General features: G+C 60.1%; 2 protein-coding genes across 2 annotated transcripts in view; one reads left to right on the top strand and one right to left on the bottom strand.

Moving 5' to 3' along the window:
• Positions 1 to 14232: 14232 nt before the first annotated feature.
• LOC129464062 (uncharacterized) lies at positions 14233 to 22969 on the bottom strand. Its single transcript, XM_063634254.1, has 9 exons — positions 22612 to 22969; positions 20218 to 20300; positions 19575 to 19703; positions 19243 to 19437; positions 18801 to 18973; positions 16068 to 16340; positions 15598 to 15865; positions 15279 to 15423; positions 14233 to 14619 (listed from the first exon to the last, which is right to left on the bottom strand). Exons 1-9 carry the CDS (start codon positions 22960 to 22962, stop codon positions 14233 to 14235), a joined length of 2004 nt encoding a protein of 667 aa, XP_063490324.1. The 5' UTR covers positions 22963 to 22969.
• Positions 22970 to 23452: 483 nt separating this feature from the next.
• Positions 23453 to 26425, top strand: part of ADGRA1 (adhesion G protein-coupled receptor A1) — a 43171-nt gene continuing 40198 nt past the window's right edge. The window contains exon 1 of the mRNA XM_055244937.2: positions 23453 to 23541. Within this exon, the coding sequence (XP_055100912.2) occupies positions 23539 to 23541 (3 nt within the window). The 5' untranslated portion in view covers positions 23453 to 23538. The remainder of the gene's footprint in view (positions 23542 to 26425) is intronic.

Below are 26425 nucleotides of genomic sequence, written 5' to 3'. Positions count from 1 at the left end.
CTAACAGGGTGGTCCATGGCCGATCCAGTCACACCGCCTGCCTCTTGCCGGGCACGCCACATGTGGCCCTGTCCCTGGGACTCCCAGCACAAAGCTGAGCCTGCCGCTCCCTCTCAGCTGCCCCTAATGGCCCCCAGTTGCCAGCCAGGTCAATCTCAAGCCCCCCAGCCAGCACCCTAGGCCTCCACGGTTGGGTCAGGCCTTTCCCCTCCTCAAGTCTCATGACACCAGCCTCCCCTGTCAGTCCTGTGCACCCCCCCGGCGGGGGCCACCCACAGGCACCCACGCTTCCTTCCTCTGTGCCCTCCTAAGCCAGGTGAGGGCCCTGCAGGTGCTCCAGGCTCCACGCTCCTCTCCAGGCTCAGGCCCCTTGACCAGCCGCCCTGCCTGGCGTGCAGTGAGTGCACAGGTGATGTTCCGTGTTGGGGCAGCTGCATGCTTCGTGCACGGGGGAAGACAAAGGCTCTCAGAAACAAAGCCCAAGCCAGAGTCCAGCCTCACGGTTGAACCCCATTAAGAGCTCAATCATCTCTAAAGGTTAAATATGCTGGTGCTTAAAAAATAATCCTATTTAGCTGTTTAGATTTAGGGCACCAATAAAAGTTCTGTCCAAGAATGTTCTGTGGCTTGAGGTGGGCCACGCTCCCCTTGGTGCTGAATCCTGAATCCGAGGCCTCCACCATGGCCCTCGCCTCCACCCGGGTGCCGGCTGCAGAGACGGGGTTTCCTGCTGAAAGCCGAGTGGCCCACCTGCTGGCCTCACCCCCTCCCCACAGACAGCAAGGTGGCCCCACTGGCCAGAGCGGCCTGTGGGCGGCTTGGCAGGGCCACTGAGCCTCTCTCTGCCTCACGCTGTTTGTCTTCCATCTTCCAGGCACCTGTCCTCATCCAGAAGCCCATTTGGAGGGGTGGGTTAGCTTCCAGGCATGTGCCCTCATCCAGGAGCCCATCTGTAGGGGTGGGCCAGACCCTGATTTGGGGAGGGTTTCCCCACAGCTGTGGCTGCTGGGCTGGACTCATGAACAGCAGAGCTGCACCTTCGGTGTGCAGATGGCTGGGGCTTCACGCTCCCCGTTTTTAGCCACCTGGCCCACGGGCAGAAGCGTCAGACCTGGGCCTGCCCAGGGTCGCCCTGGAGTGTCACATGAATGGGTCCTGTGTCGCAGGCCCTCCTGGAGGTGGAACCCATCCCCGTGGCGGCCCCTTTTCCATTGCTGTGTGGCACTCCCCACGTGGATAGGCCCCAAAGCATTCATTCTAACACTGGACATTCAGGTCACTTCCAAATGTTGGCTTTTAGGAAAAATACTGATAAGAACATTCATGTCCCTCTCCTTAGTAGACATACGTCCTCATTTTTCTTGGGTGATTTCCCAGGATTAGAATTCGGGTCACGGGATATACATAGCTTAGCTCCAGTAGACACCACCGAACGCTGTTTTCCAAAATGAGTGTCCCAGCATACACCGCACGAAAATAGCCAGTTCCGGGGGCTCCGCGCCCACGTGGGGGCAGCGTCGGTCCTTTCGATTTTAGCTGCATGGGGGAGGGTGTTGGCGGCACGATTGTGCTTTCATTCCACGTTTCCTCAGTGACTTAACATGTTAAGTGACGTGTCACGTGCCTAGTGGCCGCCGCCATCCGCTCCTGGGAAGAACCTGTCGACTCAGCTGCCGTTTTCCCTGGATCATCCGTCATCTTTCTCTTGAGTTAGAGTCCTCCAGCCTTTCTGGACCTGGACACACATGGCAACACGCCCTGCAGATAACCTTTCCCAAAGCCACAGCTTACTTTGTAACTCTTCACGGTGTCTTTTAATAATCAAAAATTCCTAATTTTAGTGAAGTCCAATATTCCTGATGTTTTTCTGTTACAAACAGTTCTTTTTATGCCTTCTTTTTAAAAATCTTTGTCTTTGCGAGTCCTCAAAGATGAGTCGTCTCTCAGTTTCCCCAGAAGCTTCTCTCTTGTCTTTCCCATTAGGTCTGCAAGTGCCTCAGGCCAGTGCCAGTGTGGTGTGGAGTGGGGCTCAGCCCTTTTTCCACGGGACTCAGCGTGGGTCCAGGGCCCTGGGTTGCAGACCCCGCCCTCCCCAATCCCACTGTGTGTGCGGGTCAATTCCCGGCCCTTTCCTGTCCCTTCGGTCAGCAGCACGTTGCTCAGTTCCTGCTGCATTAGAGGAAGTCTCGGTGTTTGCAAGTAGAAGGCGCCTCTCATCCTCTTTCTAAGGTCGTCTTGGAAGCAAGCAGGGTCCCACCTCCGTCCCGCGGTGTTCACCGAGTCTCGGGCCTGCGTAGGACGGGGCTTGGGCAGAGGAGCTCTGCGGGTACAAGAGCCACAGGCCCGCCTGGAAGCACCTTGCCCGGACGTGCAGGGACAGAGCCCCTGTCTGCACTTGTGCCCAGGGCCTTTCCTTGCAGAAAGCCATGGTCTGGAGGCCGCAGGTGCAGAGGAATCACGTCCTCTGGCTGCCCAGTGTTCTTTACGGGAAGATTTTTCTTTGCAGATTTAATTTCATTAAACTTACAGGACAGTTTACATGTCTGTTCCTTCTGGGGTGAATAAGTCACATCTTTCAAAGAGTGTGTCTATGCTGTCGGAATTTCCCAAGCTAACCACACAAAACGGTTCCTTATCCAGGATCCTCGCGTTGCCTTTCCATGTCAGCTGCATCCGTGGTTTTGTGACCCTTTCATGTCTGAGATGGCCGATTTGCCCTTCTTTGGTTTCTGAGATCCACACACGTTTTTTCTTTTTCTCGATTGTCCTACAGGGACCTTTGTGCATTTTGAAAGTGTTTCCAGTGAAACAGGGCTTGGCTTTAGCAATTTTCTGCTTCACGCTTTCCGTCCTGTTCCCTTTGCTACTTCCTTTGGCTTCAACTCTCTGTTTTTCCAGCTCCTTGAGATGGGAGGCTGGTCCCCGGTTTCCCACCTTTCTTCCCTTCTCGTGTGTGCCGAGGGGTGTGCGCTTCCATCTGAGCGCCACTTTAACTACAGACCCCAAATGTCATAGCTGTGATGTTCGTTATTGTTTAATTCAAAATGTTTTCTATCTCTCATTTTAATTTCTTCTTTTACCCATTTCAAAGTGTATTGCTTGATTTCTAAATGTTTGGAGATTTTCTAGTTATCTTTTTCATTGGCTTCAAATTAGTTCTACCTAGTCGGACACGGTGCCCAGTGATTTCGGAGGCTGTGGGCTGGCTCATGCAGTGCGGTGCTCCAGCTGGGCGAACACACACACCCACTTGAGAAGGCGGCGTTCCGCTGGGCGAATACACACACCCACTCGAGAAGGCGGCGTTCCGCTGGGTGAACCCACACACGCACTCAAGGAGGTGGCGTTCTGCTGTGTGCAGGGCTCAGCGTATGTCAAGTAGGTCAAGATGGTCGGTCAAGCTGTTTAGTGTCTAGGTTCTTAGTGATTTTCTTTCTGTTGTTACATCATATACCCAACCCCACTTGCCTTTTCACCCCGTCTCCTGCCAATCTGTACCCTGACTCCCAGGCTTCAGGGACCATCCCCTCCCCGGGCTGGCTGCTCCTCTGCTCTTCCCCCTCCCAGCTGCGGCTCTGCATGTTTGCCCTGTACACAGGAAGAGGGTCCTTGTAAAAGGGCGGGTGGGCAGGTGGGTAGATGGGAAGTGGAGACAGATGAGTGGGTGGGGGATGGATAGATGGATAGATGGGTGGGTGGATGGATGGATGGATGGATGATGGATGGATAGAGGGTGGATGAGTGGATGGATGGATGGTGGATGGGTGGAGGGGTAGGTGGGGGATGGATGGAGGATGGATGGATGAGTGGTGGATGGATGGATGGATGAGTGGTGGATGGATGGATGGATGGATGGATGGTGGATGGATGGTGGATGGGTGGGTGGATTGTGGATGGGTGGATGGATGGATAGATGGAGGGTGGATGGGTGGATGGATGAGTTGGTGGATGGGTGGATGGATGGTGCATGGGTGGAGGGGTAGGTGGGGGATGGATGGAGAATGGATGGATAAGTGAGTGGATGGGTGGGTGGATGGGTGGATGGATGGATGGATAGACGGTGGATGGATGGATGGAGGGTGGATGGGTGGATGGATGCATGGATGGATGGTGGATGGATGGTGGATGGGTGGAGGGGTAGGTGGGGGATGGATGGAGAATGGATGGATAAGTGAGTGGATGGGTGGGTGGATGGGTGGATGGATGGATGGATAGACGGTGGATGGATGGAGGGTGGATGGGTGGATGGATGCATGGATGGATGGTGGATGGATGGTGGATGGGTGGAGGGGTAGGTGGGGGATGGATGGAAGATGGATGGATGAGTGAGTGGATGGGTGGATGGATGGACGGATGGATGCTGGATGGATGGTGGATGGGTGGATGTGTGGATAGGTGGATGGATGGATGGATGGATGAGTGGGTGGATGGGTGGATGGGGGAGGGTGGATGGGTGGATAGATGGATGGTGAATGGATGGAGGGTGGATGAGTGGATGGGTGGATGAATGGGTGGATGGATGAATGGGTGGATGAATGAGTGGGTGGATGGGTGGATGGTGGATGGGTGGAGGGGTGGAGGAGTAGGTGGGGGATGGATGGATGAGTGGGTGGATGGGTTGGGTGCAGGGATAGGTGGGTGGTGGTTGGCAGGCACGGACAAGAGGAGGAAGAACGAACAAACAGATGGCTGGAGAATGGACAGGGCAACAGAGGGAAAGGAATACAGGATGGTTTCACCTTTCAAAAAAAGAGGAAGGCTGGTTCCAAGGAACAGCAGTCCAGCCTCAAGCATTTATTTTTCCAGGGAATTCATTATGTCTTTGAATACTGACACACGGGGCTGACATTTACTGATCCACATCATAAAGAAATTGTTCTATAGAAATTCCAAAACTGGATGAAATATTAGGAACAAAATTATGTTTTAAGCCCCCCGCAAAGAAACATTAGCTGATAAGTAACAAAGAAGCAGAAGGGCTGGAGGAGGGTTTTCCATTCTCTCCTCCTGGATCAGAGCGCAGGCCTGACTCTAGACGGGGGGACTCTGCGGCAGCGGCTGGGCTCAGAAGGCCGCACTGTGCAGGCGCAGACACCGGGTTCAGACGCCAGGGCAGCTCGCTTCATGGAAACCCCTGAGAAAGGGAGGAGAAAACTGTGAGAACAAATGTTTTCTCAGTAACTTTCTCTTAAATGAGGTTAAGTATCATGAATACACAAATTAGTTTAACGAAACAAACGTGTTTGGGACTTCCTCAACTACTTTGTGAAAATTATTCTGGTTTTATGTAAAGAAATGAAAGGTTTAGTGCTATTTCTAAAAATGGCCATTACTGAAAAAGGATGCAAAAGGCAGTGACAGAACAGTCCAGAAATGCCTGTGGTTCCCACAGCCTGCAGGAGCCGGTCAGCGTGGGTGTGCGTGAAAGACGGACACACACAGACAGGCAGACGCATGGACACATGGGTGCGCGGACACACAGCAGGAGTCTCTGCCCCACACTTCAGGGCGCTGTGGCCCGGTGCCAGCCGGGGGTGGGGACTGGGCCGCTTCTCCCCATCCTAGCTCGGGATGTGCTGCAGTGGGACCACCTGGGAGATGCTGGACCTTCCTCCCGGGACAGTGAAGCATGGAGCTGTGAGCCCCTGCCTGCCTGCCCCACCCCCATCCCCAGCACTGTGCCGGCCACAGCAGCAGACACGTGTCATGTGTGCTAGAAAGCCTGCTCCCGGAGCCCCCTGCTCCCACCCCCAGCCACCTCCACTCATCAAGTGCTGGCCGTGACCCTGTGCCAGGCTCGCTCAGGGACAGATGTTTGGGTGGAGGGAGGCAGCAGCATCAAGCCATTGGGACAGAGGCCGGGGGCACCCTGGTCTCCTGCACAGCCTGGCAGGTGGACACTGGACCTTCTTGGCCTTCACAAAATGGCTCCACTTAGTCCCACGACACTGGCTGCACCTCACACCTCGACCGGCCGTGAGTTTGACTCTGCAAGGGGAGGGCTGTGCGGCTTCTTAGCCCATTGGCTGAAAGCTGGGAGAGGTTCCAGAATGTTCTGCACCAAGGGTCAGGGCACGTGTACCTGGGCAAGTATCCAGTCCAAGCGTCCATGGTCACACAGACGAGAGGCCCCGCCCTCCCCCGGCCACAGGGTGGCGCGGCAGGAGCCCCGAGACCTCGGCTCAGGGTGAGCCGGCGCTGGGGTGCACGAAGGGGTCTCTTCGCCCCGTGGGTTGTCAGCTCCCTGTGTCCTGGGAACAGCCACCCAGGGGTCTGCCCCACATCACCCGAAGGCAGCCAGCAAGTGCTGACCCTGTTCAGACCACGCTGGTGTGAGGTCCCTGTCGGCTGCCACCAGGACTGGCCCTGAGCCGAGGGGTGGCCCCGCCGTCTGCCCGGGCTCCTGGCACGCCTTGTGCTCGGGGCAGCTCCAGTGCTCAGAGAAGCCTCCCCCTGGGTGTGTGGGGGCCAAATTCCAGCCTGTGGCCCCAACTGTGCAGCTGAGCCTGGGCCCTGAGTCCCAAATCTGCCATTTCCCTGCATTCTCTGCAGCCCCTGGGGATGTCATCACTTTATTCTTTTAATTAACTCGGAGATTATAGCTTCCTGTCACTCATGCAGAAGCAGATTTGGGCTCTGTGGGGAGACAGGAGAGAGCTCCTCTCTGTGGGTGCCGCCTCTCAAACAGCACCTGCGGCCGGCATGACTGGGTTTTAATTATTGCAAAACCTTTGGTGGCTTTTCATCTGTTTCCACCAAAACCAATAAACACATCCACTTATGTCTAAGTGAGGCCGGCCCCGAGGGCTCGGTGTGGTCATGGCGTACAAAGACCTTTGGAGAAACCTGATCGTGCCCTTCACTGGTCCAACCCCCACGGGATCGGCCACCCCGGTCCTGGTTCCAGCTCCTGCCGGCTGCTGTGGGAGGCCTCAGACCGTGGGACCCACAGCTAGGAAGCTGGCAGGGAGGCCGGGGGGCTGTCAGCAGGTCTCAGGCAGGCCTCTGGGGTGCTCACACCAACCTGTCCCATGTGTGACCTCAGTGGAGCGAAGGAAAGGGTGGGAAGGTGGCTGACGTTTTTCTAGAAGCACTGGGAGATGTACTTGGCATTCTGTCGTGTTTACAGAGGACGTCCACGTTTTCCTGGAGCAGTGTGAGGAACCTCGCCCACCTCTGCCCAAGGCAGGCGTGGGAGGGCAGGGGGCCGTAGGGTGCAGAGCCAGGGGGCCCTGGGGTGCAGTCAGGGGGCCCTGGGGTGCAGAGTCAGGGGGCCGTAGGGTGCAGAGCCAGGGGGCCCTGGGGTGCAGAATCAGGGGGCCCTGGGGTGCAGAGTCAGGGGGCCGTAGGGTACAGAGCCAGGAGGCCCTGGGGTGCAGAATCAGGGGGCCCTGGGGTGCAGAGTCGGGGGCTGTGGGGTGCAGAGTCAGGGGGCCCTGGGGTGCAGAGTCAGGGGGCCATGGGGTGCAGAGCCAGGGGGCCCTGGGGTGCAGAGTCAGGGGGCCCTGGGATGCAGAGTCGGGGGCTGTGGGGTGCAGAGTCAGGAGGCCCTGGGGTGCAGAGTCGGGGGATGTGGGGTGCAGAATCAGGGGGCCCTAGGGTGCAGAATCGGGGGCTGTGGGATGCAGAGTCAGGGCGCCCTGGGGTGCAGAGTCAGGGGGCAGAGGTGAAGCCACGCCCTGGGATGTTTGACCTCCCTGTGCCGAGGAGGCCTCCCCGCAGCCCCAGGCTCCTCTCCATCAGCAGCTCGTCCTGCACTGGGGAATCTTTGAGAGCACAGCTCTTCTTCTTCTAGAGACAGGATCTCACCCTCTCGTCCAGGCTGAGTGCAGTGGGGCGATCACAGCTCACTGGAGCCTCAACCTCCTGGGCTCAAGAGATCCTCCTACCTCAGCCTCCGGAGTAGCTGCTAATAGAGGTAGACGTGACCACACCTGGCGAATCCTTCTCTTTTATTATGTAAACATGGGGTCTTGCTATGTTGCCCAGGCTGGCCTAGAACTCCTGGACTCAAGGGATCCTCCCACCTCTGCCTCCCACAGCGCCAGGATCACAGGTGTGAGGCCCTGTGCCCAACCAGAAGCTCTTCTGACCTCATTTCTCTCTCTATCTCTGCCCGCTGGCCTTTGAGGCTCAGAGGAGCTGGCCCAGAGGCCCTCACCACTCACGGACTCGCTGGCGTTCCTCGTCACCCTGCCCTGGGCCTTTCCCACGACTTCTCTCCTCTCCACTTGGTTCCTATTTATCTTTCAAAGCCACCTCCTCCAGGAAACCTGCCTGCTTGCTCCTCCCTTCCTTTGCCTCGGGTGAGCGCCTGTCCCTGGTGACTTGAGCCACAGCTATTCCTGTGCCTGTCTCTCCTCAGGGGCCGCCCACCCGGCTCACATCCTCCGTGGGACCTTGCCCATCCGCACAGGCTGGTCACCTATTCGGAGGCCCAAGGAGCAATTTCAGAGATCAACTCCTCCATTCCTCTGCAATCTCAGATCTGAGTGGAGACACCCCAGCCTCTCGGAGGGTGCAGCGGACCCAGGAAGGGGCACCTGCCAGGCAGATGCAAGGCCACAGGAACCACTCGTGGCTGAAATCCAGATGTGCTTCTCTGGGCAACGTCCATCACCGCCAGGCACAGATGGCGCACAGTGCGCCCTGCTGAGGGGGTCAGAAGCCAACAGTCACCAGACAGCCGGGGCCCAACCGCTGGAGGCCGCACCCGGGGCAGACGGACGTACAGGCCCGCCGAGGCCCTCATCAACGTCAGCTTTCCCAGAGCAAAGGTGCTGCTGGGATCTGTGGTAGCTTCCCCCAGGACCCAAGCCCCAAAGCCTGCGTGCAGAGGCCTTTCCGAGATTAACTCACACCAAGAAGCCTCCCAGCCAGGGAGGAGAGAGCGTGGGAGGTGGGGGCCTTCCAGCACAGAGCTGAACCCTGTCCCTCCTGCTCTCCCTCCTTCTCTCCCTCCCTCCCTTTCTCCCTCCTTCTCTCCCTCCCTCCCTTTCTCCCTCCTTCCCTCCCTCCCTCCCTTTCTCCCTTCTTCCCTCCCTCCCTCCCTTTCTCCCTCCTTCCCTCCCTCCCTCCCTCCCTCCCTTTCTGTCCCGCTCGGGCCTCCACACTGTGCCGTTGTTCCACCAGGGTCAGACTCAGTTGCCTGTGGCCTCCCAGCCTCACATACCCTGAGCCCTCAGTAGATGTCATGAACCAGTGACTTTAAAATGAGCCAACCGATTCTCACCCCAGGAGCCAGGCACAGCAGATTCCTTGGCTTGGCTACTGCTATTGTTCAGGGTCACTGGCTGGCTGTGGCTGAGAGTGTCCAGCCACACACTCCTTCCCCAGGATGTGGCCTCCCAGCTGGGGGGTGTAAGGGGGCTGTGGATCACTGGCAGAGGGAGGGCAGCCCTGGGGGCCTCAGGAAGCCGTGGGGTGGAGCGCAGGGCAGGGAGACTCAGGCCTGGCCCCAGCCCTGGAGAAGGAGGGGCTCCACAGCTGCTCTCTGGGCAGCAGACGCCCCTGCCAGATGTCACATGCCTCCAGGCACCTCGGGGTGGGAGGAGGGCCGAGGGCGAGCCCTCAGGGGCGTGGGTCTTGAGAAGTGGCTATTTCCAGCGACAGGCTCTTCCTGGGTTTCCCGTCTCCACCCGAGTGGGCGCCTGCTGGTGGCAACACCATCTACGCAGGGACTCGGGTGAGGCTGGTGGCGCCGGGGGCCTGCAGATGAGGCCCTTCCAGGAGACTGGGGCAGCCGTGGGGAGAGTGTGGCCCAGACAGCACCGTGGGCCTGAGAACGTCCTCCCAGGCCATAGCCTGAAAGGGAGATGCCGGAGATTCCTGCTGAGGCAGGGGCAGAAGCCTGGACTCCAGAGGGCCGCCCACAGGTGAGACATCTGCCCGGGGAAGGGCCTGCGGGTCCTGGTGACACACCCGGGAGCCTCTTCACTGGAGGAAGAGCAGGCTCAGGGCAGAGCCTGGCCACACAAAAGCAGCATATCCCCCGGGGAAGAAGGGTGCCCTGGGGAGCCTGAGGCTGTGACCGGGAGGCCTGGAGCTGTCACAGATGCTGACGGACCACAGGAGGTGTGGTGGGTCCGGGCGGGGCCCTCAGGGTCTGTCCTGCCCAGGGGGCTGCCTGGTCCTGCCTGGTTTGCCCCATCACTGGAGCCCCCAGTTTGGATGCCAAGTGCCGAGCTGGCACGGGTGACCCTACCTCGCTGAGAACTGAAGAACCGTAAGTGGCGTGTTCACAGAATTTACACATCAAGCTTTTAATTTCATTTCCAATCTAATATCATCTATCTGAGTCTGTTTCTCCTGTAACGCAGTCTTTAAAGTTAAGTGGGCGTGACCCACTTAACTGTTCCCACCCCTTCCAGCGCGGCACGGGCACCGTCCTGGGCCCCCCTCAGGGCTCTTGGGACCTGGATTTATTGGCCTGCTCAGACGGGAGTCCAGCGGCCGTGCAGATGGGAAGGCAGCTGCTCAGGAAACAGGGCGTCTTTATTTGTTCCCGACTTTCCTAGGCAACGAATAACCAGAGGCCGCGACTCATTTGGGAAATTGCTTCTGGGAACAGCGTTATTTTTACCTCCGTCTTGCAATCCTCTCACCCACCCGGCACCCCACCGCCCAGCGCACGCAAGCCGAGTCCCGGAGCTGCCATGCTCGTCTGTGAGGAAATGCTGGAGCTGGGTCCCCAGGGCTGCTGGGGGTCCGTGAGCCCCCAGGGCCAGGCCGTGAGCTTGGTCGGTGGGCCCACAGCCAGAGGCTCCAGGCTGGTGAGGACCCCGGGCAGCAGGAGACCCCATTGCCTTCTGGGATCGGGGCTGATGCTGCAACGCTGGCCCAGTGGCCCCAGGTGGCCTTACGGCCTCAAGGACAAGTGGGTGCCAGAGCCCAGGTCTCCCTGGAGGTCCCAGTTACAGAGGAGTCACCAAGACCAATGGTGGGGCCTTTACCCACACCCCATGCAGGCATTTGTACACAGATCCCCCTGCTAGTCCTGATAAAAGGGCGACGTGTGTGCAAATGTGTGCACGGTGTGTGAGTAAAGTGGCAGAAAGAGTGTCATGAGGCGGTGACGCTACCGTCCCCACAGCCACCCTCATCTCGCTGCCGCCTCCCTGTCCTCACATAGATGATTTTGAAGCAAATCCCCAACATTTTATCGCTGACTAAATATCCAGTATGCATTGCTAAAAGATAACGGCTGTGATTTCTTCAAAAATTAGCAATAAAATTCCTTTGTTTGATTAAGTATTAAGCGTAGGTTCCCATTTTCTGGGTTTTCTTACACTTTGTACAGTTTATTTGTAAAATCAGGACCAGCACACGCCCCAGGTGTGGCTGGCCGATGTCCCGCCCTCCATCTGCGCCTGCCGGCCTCCACCAGCCGCCTTTGTCTCCCCGAATACTCTTTGCTGAAGAAACGCTGGCCGGCATCCTCCCGCTGAAGGTCCCCCTGTGGACTCAGGGGTGGTGCCCACAGTGTTGTTTATGGGGTCTTGTGGCCCCTTGTCTTTTTTTTTTTTTTTTCCTTTTTTAAAAGACCAGGTCTCACTCTGTTGCCCTGGCTGGAGTGCAGTTGCGTGATCTCAGCTCACCACAGCCTCAACCTCCCGGGTTCAGGTGATCCTCCCACTTCAGCCTCCTGAGTAGCTGGGATTACAGGCACGCACCACCACACTCAGCTAATTTTTGTATTTGTGGTGGAGATGGGGTTTCGCCATGTTGCCCAGGCTGGTCTCGAACTCCTGAGCTCTAAAGATCCTCTTACCTTGGCCTCCCAAAGTGCTGGAATTACAGCGTGAGCCGCCGCACCCGGCCCCGTGTCTCTTACAAGCTTGCGGCTGCCTCTGAGGTACTGACTGCTCAGAGGTGGTGGCGTCTCTCTTCCCATAATGGCTGTTGCCACGTCCACTGACCCAGCAGGGCTCAGAAGGCCAGTCCCCTCATCTCTTTTTCTTTCAGTGGTCCCCGTAGATGCCTGCACAGGCCCCCATGGTCCGTGGTCCCTGTAGACGCCTGCACGATCCCCCCCCCCGGTCCGTGGTCCCTGTAGACGCCTGCACGATCCCCCTGGTCCGTGGTCCCTGTAGACGCCTGCACAATCCTGCATGGTCAGTGGCTCCAGAGTCCTCCTGAGATGATGTCAGCAGCAGTGGCCCGGATTTCTGCTGCTGCTGGCCCCCGGCCCCAACGCACTCTTCCTGATCCAGCTGGGCATCACCATCGTGCCCAGGAGACCGGGCTCCTTGCAAGGGGCTGTGGGCTTTAGAGACCACGGAGTGTTTGCCCAGAGTGCTCACTGAGACTGGGCTGCTCATTGCCTCTGGCCTTGTTTAACTGGGCAAACTAGGAAACATGGCTGCCACCAGGGCTGGGGACCCACGCTGGAGTGAGGAGTAGGGTGGGGACCACAGGTGCCAGCAGCCCATGGGGACCTTGGCTTAGGGTGAAGATGGGAGTCATTCTGAGGATGGTGACACAGCCCTAGGACCCAGCCACGCACTCAGAAGCAGCCACCCCTCGGGACCCTCCCCTCCGATCTCTGCCACGAGCTCCCTGGGGGTGGAGCAGAGGGTCCTGCTCTTCACAGGGCCACCACAGAAGCCTCAGGCCCCAGCCCTGGCCTGTGGTCACAGCAGGGAACAGCCACAGGCCCCGAGCTCTGCAGCCCACAGCACCCTCTGCAGAGGCCAGCGGCTGACCTCTGTGACCTCCGTGCCGAGGCTTGGCCAACAGCACTATGTCCAGCCCTGCTGAGGCTTCCGTGTAAACTCTGCAGAGCACACAGCCCCTGCACCTCCCACACAGCACAGCCCAGTCAGGGAGCCCCAAGTCCACACAGGAACCAGCCGTTTTCTCCAGGTGAGCACCCTTGCCAGGCAGGTAGGAGAGGGCACAGTGGCGGTTGCAGGGCCACCCCAGGCCACCAAGCCACATGGAGGGAGGAGCAGGCCCAGCCTGGAGCGGTCACAGTCCCTGTCCACCTGGCAGGCAAGCTGGAGTCACGTGGAATCACACGTGGGCACCCTCTGTCAGGAAGACAGCACCCATGGGCCAGGCAGCGAGCATGTTTCCCTGCAGCATTGCCCTGAGAGGAGTGGACGCTCAGGTCTGGTCCAGGAAGCAGCTGAGGCTGCGGTGGCCCACGGGCGGCAGGGCTGGCAGGAGTCTGGGGCCTGGTCCTTGCATCCTTCCTGCTGGCCACACACCCGCTACCTGGGTCCTGTGGCCCTCAGGGTGCCCTGCGCATGGCGTGACCAGCGTGGGGAGATACTGCTAAACCTACTGACTCTTTGAGGAGTGAAAACAGAGAGCAGAGATTTGGGGGAGGAATTTTAAAGTCGACTTGAAAGCCCGGCTTAGTGGATCTGGCTGAGTCCAAATTGCATTTGGAGAAAATTGCTGCTTCAGGAATCTTTTTTTAACCTGCGGATGAGCAAGGCTTGTTTTATCCGTAGTTTAGGAGTGACAGGATTGTGCTGTGTGATGAGGTGAGTGCAATGCTGGCTCCTCATGCCCCAGTGGGGGGTCTCTGGCATCCGTGGGGCCACAGGCAGGGTCCTCTGGGGGTGGCCCACACGGGAAGACGCAGCCTTTTCTCCATCGAGGGCTGCGCCCACCCCTCGCTCCCCCAGCACCACAGGCCGGAGGTCTGGGCCTGGCCTGGACACCACTCCTGACGTGCTGGGCAGCCTTGGACCCTTCTTCCCCCACCCCGGGCACCCTCAGGGCATGGCGCAGGTGAGGGGCAGACAGGAGCAGATCACCCACAGCGTGGATCCTGCAGATGCAGGCACAGCGGGCCACAGGGTCCAGGAGGAGGACGCAGCAATGCTGGCTGCGTGGGCTATGGGCCGGTGGCAGGATCTGAGCAGGATCCACCACCTCCGAGGGACACGGGGACACCTCACGCCCTCTCAGCCCCGTCCCTGCACCTCGCTCACCCCTCCAGGTCCTCATGCCCACAGCCCTTGCAGGGCATGTGAAACCGGGCACTGTGGACCAGCCTTCGCCTCCGGTTCTGCCTCCGCCTCACGCCTCGTCCTCCGAGTCTCACACCAGCTGCTCTGGCTGTGAAGATGGCTGAGCATATGGACGCACTGGTCAAATATTTGGAGTTTGTGAACTGTATTTTGAAATTAATGAGGATTTTAGCTTTCATAGACTTCCAAAATACATAAACATGCCAGCTTCTGGGGAGGATGTGATGCACCTGAAACCAACCCCTTGTCAGCAGGGTGTTTGCTCCTGGGCGGCGCCTTTAGGAACCGAGGGTGCCAGGCTCTGCGGCCGCGTGTGCTGGTGCCCGTGTCTCAGGCCCCACGGGTTCCCCTGCCTCCTGGGTGATGATGTGGTTCCCAAAGTCTCTGCATCTTCCAGGGAGGATGCCTGCGCTGCCGTGGCCACCTGCCCAGGCCAGATGGAGCTGCCGTGCTCGACACCAGCCCCCAGGGCCCCTGACCCGGTCTCCCCGTCTCTGTAGCACCAGCCGCTCCCCAGATGCAGTCGGTTCAAGTGCTTATCACCCCCCAGAGCGATTCCTGAGGAAAGGGCCTCCTGGTGGTGGACCCCCACCCAGCCCAGTCCAGGAAGGTCCACTCGCTGCTTGTAGGGAGCCTTGTTTGGGGAGAGGGGCCTGTGAGGCTCTGACGAATGCCCTCGAGGCCCCGGGCACGCACCGCAACCGTCTGTCCATGACTCTGTGAGCCACTGGCTTCTCCCCTTTACACAACGCGGGGAGTGGTCCCCACGGAGGGCATGAGTCCCTGCCCCCACTTCAGGTATTAGCTTGTTCTAGGCTTCGGCTATTACCAACAGCTCAAAGCAGGAATCACTGGCTCAAAGATTATTATAAATTTTTAAATAAAAAGATTATTTTTAGGCTCAAAGATATTTGAAAGGCGAGAAAGCAATGTCTCAAGACATAAAGAACTGAAGAACTGCCCCAGTGTTGCCAAAATTGCTAATCCTAGAAAAACCAGCGACTCGGGAATATTAATTTTCAAACAAATAATTATTTTAACAAAATTGCCAGGTGGAACGACTTGCTTCCGACCACATCTAATTTGGTAAAATTGCTTTGGCCCAGTTGCCAGAAGCATTGGCAGGAACCAGGCTGAGGCAGCTGGGCCAGCCACGGAGGGGAGGGCAGCCGACCCAGGGAGGGCCAGGCAGCACCAGGCGGCAGGTGTGGTCAGACGGAGTGGGTCCCATGGGGCTTGAGCTGGACAAAGGCTGGGCCAGTGGGTGGGCAGGACCTCAGGGACCAGGCCTACTCCGGGCAGCACCAGGGACAGCTCCCCAGCCGCTGCCGGCTCTGGTCCTAGGAAGGGGCTGGCTGCACCATGGGCCTGTTCAGAGTCCTCCAGGCCAGACGCCCCAGGGACGGCACCTGGGCTGACCCTTGAAGATGCTCCAGGGCTGTGGGTAAGGCGGGGAAGGCTTCATGAATGTCAGGACAGTGGGGCCCCGTGGGTGAGCCGGAGGCAGGCGAGGGTGTGGTCGAGAGGGAACACGTGCTTGGTCCCTCCTTGGTGGTATGGAGACAGGATTGTAGGGCCACCTGCTCCCTCCTCACTGCACCCACCCTCTTGCCTAAGCAGGACCCCGAGGGGCGCGGTGGGGGCTGGATCCCCGTCCTTCTTGTGACCACGGCCCAGGGATGGCTGGCCAGACGGGATGGCGTCCCAGCCCTGACAGAGCAGGGACGGGGCCGAGAAAGGCCCCAGAGCCACCCCCACTCCTGGGAAGACCCCAACGATGGATTCGGCCCTGGAGGAACCACCAGGCTCCAAGAGGTGGCTCCTGACCCCCAGGATGGAGGCTTTTGTGAAAACCAGGTCGTGTGGCTGATTATTCGGGTCTGGAAACCGGAATAGTCCCAAAAATGTAAAACCATCTGGACATTTGGCTGTTTCTGTTTCAGCCTTTATCCCACGTTGAGATCAGGGTAGACCCGGGAGCCAGCTGGGCAGGCAGCGCCACTCTGATCCAGGGAAGCCAGAGCCACAGACCTGGGTGTAAAAGCTCTGTGTTTACAAATCTTCCCGAGGACCCACATTAACTTCTGAATCCAGAAGGAATCATCTGCATGAAATCGGGGGGTCTCAAGGCGAAGATGGCATCTGGTGGCCGTGGGCTTCGCCGTCCAACTTCATGGACGTTAAGGGGCAGGAGCGCATGCGTGTCGCTGATAAGGTCGGCAGTGCGGCTCCGTGGTTCCCTGTGATGAGCCCTCATTACAATTCCGGGCTGCCTGTGACGGCTTCTGTGGCAGAGTTGATAAGAAGCGTCCTCTCCCCACGTCTGTGGCCGGGTGCCCAGGCCACGTGTCAGCCCTGGGAGGGGTGGACAGAGACTCATATCAAACACTCGTGAGCCTGCCTGGAGCAGCCACAGTGCTTGGGGTGCACCGATGGGGGGCCCTCCTTGGTCTGCTGAACCCCGACTCCTTGTAGAGTGCTCGGGCCTCACCAGGGCTGCCCTTGTGAGTCCAGGGCCATCGGGGGTGGAGGAGAACACCAGGAGGGCAGGCTCTGTGCTTTGGGCTCCCCAAGGTCGTCCTCCACCCACAGAAGCCATGTTCTCATTATCAGCACACCCTCTGGCAGGACCCCCTGGAGCCAGAGCTTCCTCTGCAGCACCAGGAGCTACAACAGCGGGGGCCGTGCTCGGATGCAGCTCTACTCAAGGATTTTGTGCTGGGCACAGCCACTGGCTGGCAGGGACACTGTGGGTTCCCAACTTCTGCGGCCCGGTCACATCCGCTCCCTTCCCCCACTTAAGTGTCCAGACGGAGGCCAGTGGAGCTCCTGGGCTGCAGAGGATTTATCCATCAAGGCGCAGCTGAGGACGTCAGAAAGCCATGTCTGGGGTGGGGCCTGTGGGGCCGCGGGGAGAACGGATGAGGGCATGTCACCCCCAGTGTGTGAGCAAAGCTGCAGCATAGCCGTGTGCACATCTGCCCCTCACAGCCCCCGGCCCCCGACACCTGCCTGGCTCCCTGGCCTGCAGGATGAGCAGAATCCCACACCCATCCAGGCCTCCCCCACCTGATCCCAGACTGCCCCAGGTGCTCTCTGCCTGGGTCCTGGGTGGGCTCAGTGAGAGAGGAGGCCACGTGGCTCCTCCATGGCCACCGGCAGGAGCTGTGGGGGCCCCAGGCCACACCGGGGACCCCAGGACCTTGTAGGACCGGGGTTCTGCATAGGGCCTCCCTTCCTGTGAACACCCACTCAGAGCCTACTCCTGCCTTCTTTCAATACCCTCCACAAGCCTTCAGCAAAACCGAGGTTTGCGGCTTGGGGAGGGGAGGCCTTTATGCCTTGTCCAAGGAGGAGAAGGTATCTGAGGCCCAGCGTGTAGAGGCCTGCGAGACCCATGGCCTTGGCCTGAGGTGGGCATAGGATGCTAAGACAGACCACACCCCTCACACAGCCGGACCCCTGACCCGCAGAGTCCGCCCCACAGTACAGGCCGATAGAACCCCGGGGCCATCCCCCTGCAAGCCTGGATGCGTGTGCCAGGGCCTTGCGCTGGACGCAGAGGCCTGGCCGAGGCACCCTGGACGCAGGCCCTGTGCGGTGAGGCCTTCCAACGTAAAACCCGCCCAAGGGGCTCATTCTGCAGGGGGCCCACAAGCGCCAAAGGGCCTGTTCGCCACACGTGGTGGTCAGTGGGAGCCACGTGAGTTTCCCTGGGGCCTCCCGCCTCAGAGGAGGGAGACTGTGCTGGCCCTGTGTCCTCTCAGGGGCTCTGCTGAGCACTTATTAAAGAGGCGGCAGCAGTGAGAAGATTTTAGGTTTGTTAATTTTATTATTTGGTTCTCAAACGAGGCTTCACCTCAGGGTAAGCACGAATCTGTTGGCTCGAATCTTGGCTAGGAATGGTCTGCACAAATCCAAACTGACGCTGTGGGGGGGAGACGGCTGGTTGCCGTGGCAACCAGAGAGCCGTTTTTAATTCCGCTCGGTGAGTGGCGGCTGCTGCCGCTGTCTCTGGAGGACGGTGGCCCTGGGTCCCGCACGCTCTGCGGCCAGGCTGTCCACCCCCCGGAGGCTGCCATTTCCCCCTCGGCGGGTTCTAAGTTCAGGCTCTCAGAGTCTCCACCAAATGGCTGGAAACAAACAAACACAAAGATCTCGAAAGTGTTCCAGAAAGAGGCAGGTTCTGCCCGAGATGCCAGTGGCGTGAGGCCGTTGTTGGTCCAGAGCTCAGTATTGACAGCAAGCTCCTCACGCGAGGCCCGGCAGCCACAGCCCCTCCAAACTCGAGGCTGGGGAGGGGCTCACCCCTGGCGAGGGAAGGCACCGTCACCGTCCTGAGCCTCAGGTGTCGGCCTGGCCTCCAACTCTGTTAACCTGCATGAGGCAGCGTCACCTCTGGGACTGTTTCCTGTTCTCCCACAAACAGCCTGCAGATCCCAAAGCCACAAGATGCAAAGAAATGTGGTCCCCTGGCTGAGGCCTTGCAGGCAACAGGGCCCTCTCTCTCTGGGTAGGGGCAGGCCCAGCCCCCATTGTTCCTTCCCTAGGGAGGCAGCAGCCGCAGCTCAGGCCCCGAGGAGGGACTGTGGCAGAAGCAGCCGGCCACCCACGGGTGCCCCACACCTCGTGTCCACCAGGACGTCCCCTCAGAGGGAGGAAGCCCACATCCACTACTAAGAGGGCTGAAGGTCCCTGGCGGGAGGCAAGGCTTCGGCCACGGCCCCAGCGTTTCGGAGGAGGTCCGTGTGGCCTTCCCAGTTAATGAGGCCAGGTGGCGGCCTGGCCCCTCCCAGAATGGAACCCCAAACTGACCTTTCCGGAAGGGAGGCAGAATCGCAGAGCAGTGAGAAGGGCTGGGGGGTCCCGTGCACCCGAGATCCTGTGAGCCTGGGCCTCGGGTGCCAAATAAACAACAAAGCCCTCGAGAGTCGCGCGCCTCAGAAGTGGGGCTCTCGTTGCTGTCAGGCGGCGTCCGGCAGCTGTTTCTTTGGAAGGTCAGTGTTGAAGGCGTTAGGATTTGCATCAGGAAGAACTGCCCCCACCCCCCTGTGCCAGCCCCACCTCCACCAAGGCCAGCTGGGCTGCGTTCAGACTGCCCAGCCCTCCACAAACCCCTCCGCAAACCCAGCCGTTTCTTCTGAGATCATCTTTCCTCCCACAGTGAGGCAGGAGCCGCACGCCTGCTTCCGTGTGGACTGTGAGCTGCTTGTTCTTACAGTTTTAAACCATCAGAAAAAGTCAAAAGAAGAATAACCCTTCGTGGCACGTCCACGGATGACGCTTCGTGGCCCACAGCCCCACCCCTCGCTGGTGTGCTGCCTGCAGTGCCAAAGCCAGCAGGAGGCTGCCCTGATGGAGAACGTGGCTGGAGGGGCTGCAGTGGTCGGCCCTGGGCGTCCGCTTGGCAAGGCTGCTGTCCGCGGTTTTCCATCGAGCACTCGTGGAGTTGCTGCTGAGAAAGGGGTGGTGTAGATGCAGTGGCCATGACCAGCACTTGGCTGTCTGCGCTGTAGGCCAAGGAGGCCTGCCTGGGCCCACCTGGCTGCAGGGGGGAGCTGAGCCTCCCTGAGGAGGAAGGAATCGCACCTGGGGCAGCAACAGCATCTCCTGCCTGGGTCCCTCATGGCCGCGTGAGCCGCTTCCTCACTGTGAAGCTCTTCACCTGTATAACTATGTATCAGTGTAAACAGGAACGTACCCTCCGGTTCTGCATCTCTGGCGAATCCGGGCAATATGTGGTGAGACACCTTAATAAACACCTAGATAGACTCTGCCGTGGTGAGCACCTGCCTCCGAGGGGCAAGCACGGGGCGTTTTCCTGGCTAGGAATTCTGTCTTTCTCACCACGAGACTCTTCATGGACTTACAATTTGAAATAGCATGTTTGGGTTTGTTCGGATTTTTAAATTGCATTCTTCTTTGTCTTATTTCCATTTCCTGGTCTTTTCTATCTTTTTTTCTTTTGTTTTCCTCTCTTGGGGAGGTAAGAGTCAGGAAGGCAGGCAGCACCCTCACCCGTGTGCCTGCAACATGGATGAGACGCTTCCCTCCGGCCAGGACTGGAAAGGTGGGCCCTGTGGTCAGCCGGTGCTGCGGCCAACCCTGCAGTCCAGAAAGCAGAGGCTTTGCTGATGAACAGCAAGCACAGAGAGGGCCGGGGGCAGTGACCTCTGGGGGCAGGGCAAGTGCTGACATCCCTGGGCTGCGGGGCAGACGACCACCGGCTCACCTGCTGAATGCTGCCCAGAGGCCTGCGTGATCGATCCTCCAGGCGGGCAGCTCCTCATCCTGCCGCACCGAGCCTGGAGACTTCTGGAACACGTAACCGCAAGTGGGGTCTAACCTGCAACTGGAAGAGCAAGTGACTGTCTGTGCCTCGATTTCCCCATCCCAATCCCAGAGGCGTGCCGCCCAGGCCACCATGTGGGACTGTTCAGGAGACAGTGCCCGGTCCCCAGCACCACCCTGGAGATGAGGCCTGAAGCAGGTGCCCTCCGAGGGTAACTCCAGGGAGGGGCTGGCAGAGCAGCAGGGGAGGGGCTCTGGGGGGCAGCTGTGAGTGAGCAGGAGACACCCGGTGCCCCCACCCCTCACAAGGCTGAGCCCCATAGACTCTGCCCGAGGGCAGCCCTGGAACACGTGGCAGTGCCAGCTCCCCCTGGGATCCCTCTCCTTCACCCAGGTTAGCACTGGGCGTGTAATGGGGGGGCAGCCCTCCTGGGTCCTGACCACCACGTGTGGGGGCAGGAGGACATTCGCAAGCCAGTGGACCTATCTGCCTCAAGTGCCGGACCCCAGGGCCCCCACAGCACCTGGTAACCTTCTGTGTGTCCTACCCAGATACCAGGGGCCTCCAGGGCTTTCCCTTGGACAACCTTTCCCTTTGGAGCCTGTGGGGGCCCAGCCCAGGGCCCAAAACCAGCTAGGACTGAGGCGGGCAGTGGGAGCTTTTCTAGGGCTTCCCAGAGCCTGGCTGGCTCCACCACCTCCTTCTGCCCCCACAGCACCTTCGAGAAGTTCCCCTGCAAAGCCCCCATGGGACTCAGGGCAGGGAAAGAGACAAGCCAGGGCCCCCCCCCACCGGCCGGGGCCTCCTCTGGGCCCCAATTGTGATGTGCCAGGAGCCCCCCGGGAGAGACAGGTTGACCTGTGCTCAGTGTGGTACCCTCACCTGGAGCAGTCTCTGTGGTGGGAGCTGCTGGGTGCAGGAGCAAGACGTCAGGGCAGAGCCCATGGGGACCCCTGGCCTGGGGACGTCTGGGGCAGAATCCTCCCCTTGCTGCCTGCCCCTTCCCAGCCCTCTTGTCCAGGACCATCACTCAGGGGACACCAGGGGGCTCCGAAGCTCCAAGGGGAACAGTGTCCAGGGAGTCAGGGCGGCCAGGTCCTGGGGTGCCCGGAGCGTCTCCAGCTGGGAACTAGACCGTCGCCTGCCTGGATCCTGTTTCCCTCAGCTGGAGTTCAGGGCCCATCACAGTGTCCCCACAGACGGGCTCTGGGAACACTGGCTAGATGGGGCAGCGGGGCCTGAGAACATCCCGCTCAAAGGCCCCATAATGAGAGGCCGGGGAAGCGCAACGCTGTCACCCCTGCATCTAATTCTGCCTCTGTGAGTCTTCATGATGACCTCCCAATAGTACATCCTTCAGGCCCCTCAAAATCCATGGCAGCAGGGCCTGGGGACCCCCTGAACAGGTGCCAGTGTCAGAGAACTTGGGGCAGAAGCAGCCATGCAAGGGTGAAGGCCAAGGAGGGAACAGGTGGAGGGGTGTGGGGTCACCCAGGGCCAAAGGGGGAACAGGTGGAGGGGGCATGGGGTCACCCAGGGCAGTTCTTGAGACTCTTGCTGAGGCTGCCACCAGGCCAGCACGTGCCCCAGAAAACTGAGCTTGTGATGAAAACTGGAGTGGACTTGGACCCACCTTGTCGGGTAGGAGGCCCCTGGGGGTAGGATAGGGACCTGTGGGCTGTGTGCAGAGCCCACACCTTGCTGCCGGTGAGAGGCTGGGCTGTGCGGCCCCTGGCCCCCTGGCCTCCACACTCACCTTGGCTCTGGGTGCCCGGCTGTGTGGCCCAGCATGCAGGAGGGTTGGGGTAGGGGGACAGGGACGCCTTCTGCACAGCCACAGGCCCTGTCTGTCTACACCGGTTGCATCTGTCCTGCTGACTCACACTCAGACAGGTTCACGACAGGTGCACCTCGTTTCTGGCATTATCTGGACTTGAGAATGTTAATAAAGGATGGAAAATTCCTTCCAAATCCATTTTCTTGTGTATATTTCTGTTCCTGCAGCTTCTCCACGGATGGAGATTGCCTTTGGAAATAGCAGAGGGTCGTGCAGTCCGCCCGGCGGCGTTTTCGGGCAAGGGTCTGGTCCTGGGGAGCGAGCGCGGAGCGAGGTGTCCCTTTAAATGCGCTCTGCAGTGTGACGGCGGCCGCCGGGCTGGAAGAGCCATCCCCACCCTGCGGCAGGAGCCCGCCCGCCGCCATCGCCCGCCCCGGTCCCCATGGTTACGCGCCTGCCTCCGGCCCCGGGTCCCCGCTGTCGCCGCGGGAGGTGCGCGCAGAGGCGGCGGCGCTGCTGGCCGGGCCGGGCCGCTCGTGCGCGGGGCTGTGACTCACCGGCCGGCGCCGCAGCCCCGCAATCTGTTGATAACTCGCTCCCAGCTCCGCCGCTGCCCTCGCGAATGGAGAGCGGGTCCCCGGCGGGGGGAGCGCAGCGCGTCTGTCTCCGGGAGCGCGGCCCGGCCGCCCCGGCAGCCGCTTCGGCCACAGCAGGTGGGAAGGACGCGCGGGTCTGGGCGGCGGGAGGGACGCGCGGGGCCGCGGCTCGGCAGAAAAGCTCCCGCCCCGGGGTGACGCCGGCCGCGAGGAAAGCGGCTCCGAGTAACTTTCGGCTCCGCTGGGGCGGGAGGCGCCGCGGATAATCCAGGGCCCCCGCCCCGCGCGCCCGGCCGCGAGCTCGAGCCACATCCAGGCAGAGCAGGCGCCGCGGCCGGGCTGGGGCGGGCGGGTCACTCGGTGCCTGTCTCCGGTGCAAACGCCCCGGCGCGCCTCTGGCTTTGTGCAGCCCGAGATGGTTGAGTTTGGCTCCGGAGCCGGGAGTGGGGCGCAGATTGATTTTTAAATATGGAGAAGGAGACGCATCTGCCGCTGGCGCGTTCGGTCCGAGCCCCCCACCGGTCCCCACCGGCACCGCCTCCGCCAGCCCCAGGCGCAGCCCCCAGGCCGCCCGCGGAGGGGAGGGAGCGACAGGGGCCGCGGCTGATCCCTGGCGGGGTCGGGGCTGCGAGCTGCCCTCCGCGGGGACCCTCCGCCCGCCCCGCTGACCGCCGCTGTCTTCGCAGATGGGAGCAGCTCCGGGACTGCGCCCGCCCCGCCGCGGTCACCCTGAGGCCAGGGACCCGGGAGCGCGACCTCCTGGCCGCCGTCTGGGACTTTGACCTTCCGGAGGCCATGGAGGCTGGCGGGGAGCAGGGCGCGACCTGATCGCCTCCCCCTGGACGCCTCCGCCAGCGGCGCTCACGCTTCGGTAACTTTGCAGCGCTCATGGTGAGTACGGGGGTCCTGGGGGTCCTGCAGCTGGGGGGGCTAGGCCGCTGCGGGGGGGCGGCCACCGGTTCCGGGACTCCCAGGCTGGAAAAGTTGTGGAATGGCAAGCCGGTGACCGGGCTTCCGGGCTCAGTGCCGGGGTGGGAGGCTCTATGGAGTGGGGGCCGGGGACAGGCCGCGTGTCTGGGCGCCTCTGCTCCCAGCGTGCTGGGTGCCGATCATACTAATGAGTTGCAGGCATATGGCAATGTCGAATCATTTAATCAATGGAGGTGACGTCCCTCCCGCAGAGCTGGCATCCGTGCCCTGTGAAAACCTGGTCTGTGCCTGGGCTGGGGTCCCTGCCACCCCAAGCCCCTCCACCCTGGTCACCGGGCCTCCCCCACGCCACCCTGCCAGCCCCTTCCCATCAGAAAGTTGATGAAAGGCAGTGGGGACAGACGTAGCTAGGCTTCAGCAGTGGAGGCTGTGGCGGAGAGAAGGCGGCGGCGCACACGGCAGGCACAGGAAGGGTGTTTCAGCGGGAAGGGGCTCGTGGCTGGCAGCTGGCTGGATCGGCAAGCCGGGCCCATCGTGGGTCCCTCCCTGAGGCACCAGCAAGCTTTTGCTGCAGTTGCTGAAGGTCTGGGTTCCGGAAGGGCTGACAGCTGAGTGAACAATGCATTGTGTGTGCTGGTAAGGGACAGCTGACAGGCGGTGAGGACCCAGGGCACGTGCAGAGAATGCCAACGGCCCCCAGAATGTGCGGCCGCCACAGACGCTGGCTCGAGTGCTTCGGAGCAGACCCAGTGTTCGCTGCATAAGGAGCCATCAGTCTGAGTCACTTGCTCATTTTCTTCTTGTTCCGTTCAAAATGTCCAAGCAAGAGAGATGCCTTTGCCAAAATTCAGTATCATCTTCCTGTGGTTGCTTCACCTCTGAGGCTGGCTAAGGTCTCCGCACTTACCTTTCAGACACCTGACAAGGTTGTCTCTCCAGCACTGGCAGCACCTCAGGGGGCAGCAGGCCGGCCCCAGGGCTCCTGCCCACCCCTGGGCTCCCACCAGCCTCAGGAACCATCGCTGTTGCCCTGCAGGTACCACACCCAGCGCAGCCCCAGGCCTCCCAGTTGGCAGGATCTGTGGCTTTTCAGCCTCAAATTCAGGCCCTTATTTGCAAAATGGAAAACTGTCGTTGACAGAGGACAGTGAACGGAGAAGGGCTTCTGAAGGTGGGGGTGCTGCCGCAGCCCGGGGGTCCCTCTCATCCCCTTCCTCGCCTTCTCCTCTCTAACCCTTGGCCCTTCTATGAACAACTGTGCAAGGGCCTCCCCAATCCAAGAAGGGCACCCTCCCCTCGCAGGCTGAGCCTGTTCGTGCCTCTCCTCTCAGCTCCTGGCTCCTGGTGCAGCTTCCTGCTACCACCTCCTTGGCCCGGGGCCACCCGGTCCCAGTGGGCCTGGCAGCCCAGAGCTCATGTTCACCCAAGACTGTGAAAGCTGAGTTCGATCTGCCTGGAGAGTGTGGCGTTTCAGCAGCTCACTGTTTTTATTCACCACAAGTAACATTTGCACCTGAGAGAATCTCTGAACGCGTGTGGAGTTGCCCTCCTGTGCTGCATCAATCTGGTACAGCACTTTTCTGCATGTGTCTCCAAGTTCACAGCGTAGATACCTGGGCAGGCTCACCCCATGGCCGTGGGGTCTTGGGAAGGAAGCCTGGAGGCCGTGGCCAGGGCAGGGTGGCCCTGACTCTGCCTGCCCACTGCTGCGCTCTGGGGGGCTCCTGATCCCTGCCAGGGGCAAGCTGCCTGCCGAGCTCCCAAGTGTAAGGGCACAGGGCACAGGTCACAGGTCAGATTCTTTGGTGGCACCACTCCTGGCCAGGCACAAATGCATGAGTCAGCCCTGGATTCTGAGCTGCTGTCCAGCAGGTTGGCTGGGCCAGGCCGTCCTCTCAAAAGGCTGCTTTGTCAGCCCATGGTGCTCTACAGGACGGACAGTTTGCTCCCCTCTGGAGGACCTGCAGGCCACGTGTCCAGTGGTTAAAGCTGGGGCACCTCCTTCTGCAAGCTGTCTCTCCGTCACCACTGTTAACGAGCAAAAGCAAACGTGAACTTGCCTGTCTCCACAAAGGGTGCTATCAGGACTTAAGTTCCAGCAGGCTCCGAAATGAAATAGGTGTCACTTCGTGCCCTGTAACCTGCAGTCCTCACACTTAACTCAGAGAACAGCTGTTCTCGAGGGCCTGAATTTGAGGCTGAAAAGCCACAGATCCTGCCAACTGGGAGGCCTGGGCTGCCCTGGGTGTGGCATCTGTGGGGCAACACCTGCGGAATTGGATGGTGTGGCTGGTGCAGTGTGGTTGCTGTGGGATGGGAGGTGTGGCTGGTGCAGTGTGGTTGCTGTGGGACAGGGTGTGGTGTGGCTGGTGCAGTGTGGTTGCTGTGGTTTGTGGCAGTGTGGCTGGTGCAGTGGTGTGGCTGGTGCAGTGTGGTTGCTGTGGTTTGTGGTGGTGTGGCTGGTGCAGTGTGGTTGCTGTGGTTTGTGGTGGTGTGACTGGTGCAGTGTGGTTGCTGTGGGACAGGGTGTGGTGTGAAGATGTCGTCTGGCCCTTTGTGGCTGCTTTCATTCCACAATTGCAATATTTAGGTGCAGCTGGGAGCATGAGCTCATCCTCCCTTCAGGGTTCAGGCTCTATGCCGATGGCACCATTGCCTGGTTAGCATCTGTGTTTCTGTGTGGTCACCTGTGAGCTGCCGGCTTTCTGTGAGTAGGGTGGAGGCTCTCAAAGGGGATTTGCCCGAGCCCCTTCCAGCTCTCAATTCAGGGCTGACTCTTGGTCATCAGAGGCGCTGTTCGCTGCATCCTGCAGGTCCTCAATGCCTGGATTGAGTGAGAGGACAA

Source organism: Symphalangus syndactylus, chromosome 2, assembly GCF_028878055.3.
Source record: "Symphalangus syndactylus isolate Jambi chromosome 2, NHGRI_mSymSyn1-v2.1_pri, whole genome shotgun sequence".
NCBI classification, from domain to species: domain Eukaryota; kingdom Metazoa; phylum Chordata; class Mammalia; order Primates; family Hylobatidae; genus Symphalangus; species Symphalangus syndactylus.
Note: the sequence above shows the minus strand (reverse complement) of the source record. Positions and strands in the feature narration are given on the sequence as shown.